Here is a 2,558-nt window from a genome sequence, read left to right on the forward strand (position 1 = left end):
ATTTTAGTTCATGAAGTGAGGCCATGGAGCCATTCTCAGAGCCCAGGGCCAACTTGCTCTAATCAAGCCATGGCTGCAGGAGAAGAGAGAGAAAGAGAGAGAGAGAGGTGGAGGGGGGTGGAGAAGCAGATGGTCGCTTCTCCTGTGTGCCCTGACCAGAAATCAGACCGTGGACAACCACATGTTGGCCAGTGCTCTACTGCTGAGCCAACTGGCCAGGGACTATTCTTTATCTTTTTTTGCTTATATTTATGACGCAGAAGCGGATCAATTTTGACAAATGTTTTATTAAATTACAGCGTTTCTTTTAGTTAGTATTGGCATGGCATGTTTCTTCCCTTCATCCTTCCTAGTGTGTTTATGTCCTTATATTGAGGTGTTTTCTTTTCTCTCATCTTTACTGAAATACCACATTGTGTCAGTTTAAGGTGTATGACATGTAGATTTGATATATTTATATATTGCAAAATGATAAGGTGTGTTTCTTATAAACCGTATGTAAGATTTTTAAAGCAGTTTGAAAATGTGTTTTCTATTAAAATATTTAGACTATTTGCATTTAAAGTAATCAACTACATATTAAAGTTCACATTTACCATCTTTCCTCTTATTTTATATTTAACTTAAGTGTTTTCTGTTTGAAGTAGCTTCCTCCTGCTATTAAATCACAGTGTTCACCTAGCTCCATCTTTTGACAAAGCTTCACATTGTCAACTGGCAAAGAAGAAATTTATAGGGTAAGGAAAGTGCTTGTAGCACTTCCAGACAAAGGGTCTCTACGGCAGACAGGAACTTCCACTTCTAAAGGTTTAGGGGCTGTAACTGATGTGATGTCAAATGGTTATTGCGAGACTTAAGAGTGACTTGTTTGCCCACTGTAGGTTGTGAAGTAAGACTGGAGAGATAGTACATGAGCAGTTTACTGTTGTTCATCGTTTAAAGGCTACATGGTTTATATACACTGCCTCTACTCTTTATTAAAATGCTGAGAGATTAGCATTAGTCATATTTTACAGATGAGGAGACTGAGGATCAGAAGTGTTAAGTAACGTGCTCAAGAAAGCAGAGGAGTAGCGGGGCCAGAATTTTAATCCTAGCCTATCTGTCTCCAGGGCAGGTACTTTTCCTAGACTACCACACTTTTGATAACTTTTAAATGAGTGAAATTCTCTTGTAGACCCCAGCATGTGGATGCCTCCAGTGGAGAACCAAACTTGGGTGTCTGAATTCATCCTGCTTGGCTTCTCCCGTGACCCCACGTCCAACAGGATCCTCTTCATTGTCTTCCTTCTGCTCTACCTGAGCTCAGTCCTGGGCAATGGGCTCATTGTCTCCCTGATCTGCCTGGACAAGCGTCTTCACACTCCCATGTACTTCTTCCTCTGTATCCTCTCCCTGCTGGACATGGGCTACGTCACCACCACTGTGCCCCAGATGTTGGTGCATCTTCTCGCTCATTCTCAGACCATCTCCTTTGCTGGCTGTTGGTTGCAGATGTACATGTTTAGCGCCCTGGCCCTGACTGAGAGCATTTTATTTGTAGTCATGGCTTATGACCGATACATAGCCATTTGTTACCCACTGCGTTATACAGTCATCCTCAACTGGGGCCTGTGCTCACGGCTGTCAGCTGGGACAGGGGCCTGTGGTTTCTTCTTTTCTCTGATCCATACATTCTTCACCATGCGGCTGCCATACTGTGGACCTAACGTGATCAACCATTACGTCTGTGATGGCCTCTCGGTAAGAAGCTTGGCTTGCATGGATACTCACCTCATTGAGATTGTGGACCTGGTGATAAGTGTCTTCTTGGCTGTTGCTCCACTTTCCCTCATTTCAGCCTCCTACATAGGAATTGCCCAAGCCATTCTCAAGATCAAGTCCACAAAGGGCCGCTGCAAGGCTTTCTCCACCTGTGCTTCCCACCTCACTGTGGTCTCATTCTTTTATGGCCCAGCCTCCTATATCTACATGAGGCCCAACTCTAACTATTCCCCTGAGCAAGACAAACAGATCTCTCTCTTTTACAATGTCTTCACTGCCCTGCTCAACCCTGTGGTCTACAGTTTGAGGAACAAGGACATCAATGGGGCTTTTCTCAAAGTGATGGGGTGGAGCAGTGTGGCCCAGTGAACTGGAAACCAGGATGGCCCCGGGGTATAATGTCTATTGATGTGGAAAGGGACAAATAACATCTATAAAGATGTAACCAACCCTGTGCATTTTATCCAACATAATATTTGTTCAGTGGAACAACTGTGGTACATGGAACCAACATGGATGACTTGATCAACTTGCTATATTTTGGTACAGTGTCAATTCTCTAATCTTAGTGGCTCACAAATGTTCATTTACTGTTCATGTTTTATGTGAGTTATTAGTGAACTCTTGCCTCTGCCAATGGATTCTCGGATTCATCCAGAGGGAAGAAGCCCTATCTGGAACATGCCATTCTTATGCCAGGAAGAAACAAAGGTTGAAATATATTATGACTCTTAACACTTCAGCCTAGATGTGAAATACCTCTTTTTATTCACTGCTCACTGGCCAAAGCAAAT

At 43.2% G+C, this 2,558-nt stretch overlaps 1 protein-coding gene across 1 annotated transcript; it reads left to right on the forward strand.

Annotated features, from left to right (window-relative positions):
- The first annotated feature begins 1,185 nt into the window (after window positions 1-1,185).
- On the forward strand, window positions 1,186-2,133 carry LOC136397636 (olfactory receptor 2A12-like). Its single transcript, XM_066372143.1, has one exon. It carries the CDS (start codon window positions 1,186-1,188, stop codon window positions 2,131-2,133), a length of 948 nt encoding a protein of 315 aa, XP_066228240.1.
- Window positions 2,134-2,558: the final 425 nt, after the last annotated feature.

Source organism: Saccopteryx leptura, chromosome 3, assembly GCF_036850995.1.
Source record: "Saccopteryx leptura isolate mSacLep1 chromosome 3, mSacLep1_pri_phased_curated, whole genome shotgun sequence".
In the NCBI taxonomy this organism is placed as follows: Eukaryota; Metazoa; Chordata; class Mammalia; order Chiroptera; family Emballonuridae; genus Saccopteryx; species Saccopteryx leptura.

What these genes read in the sequence shown, in the direction of transcription:
- LOC136397636 (XM_066372143.1), top strand. Translation starts at nt 1,186, where the DNA reads ATGTGGATGCCTCCAGTGGAGAACCAAACTTGGGTGTCTGAATTCATC.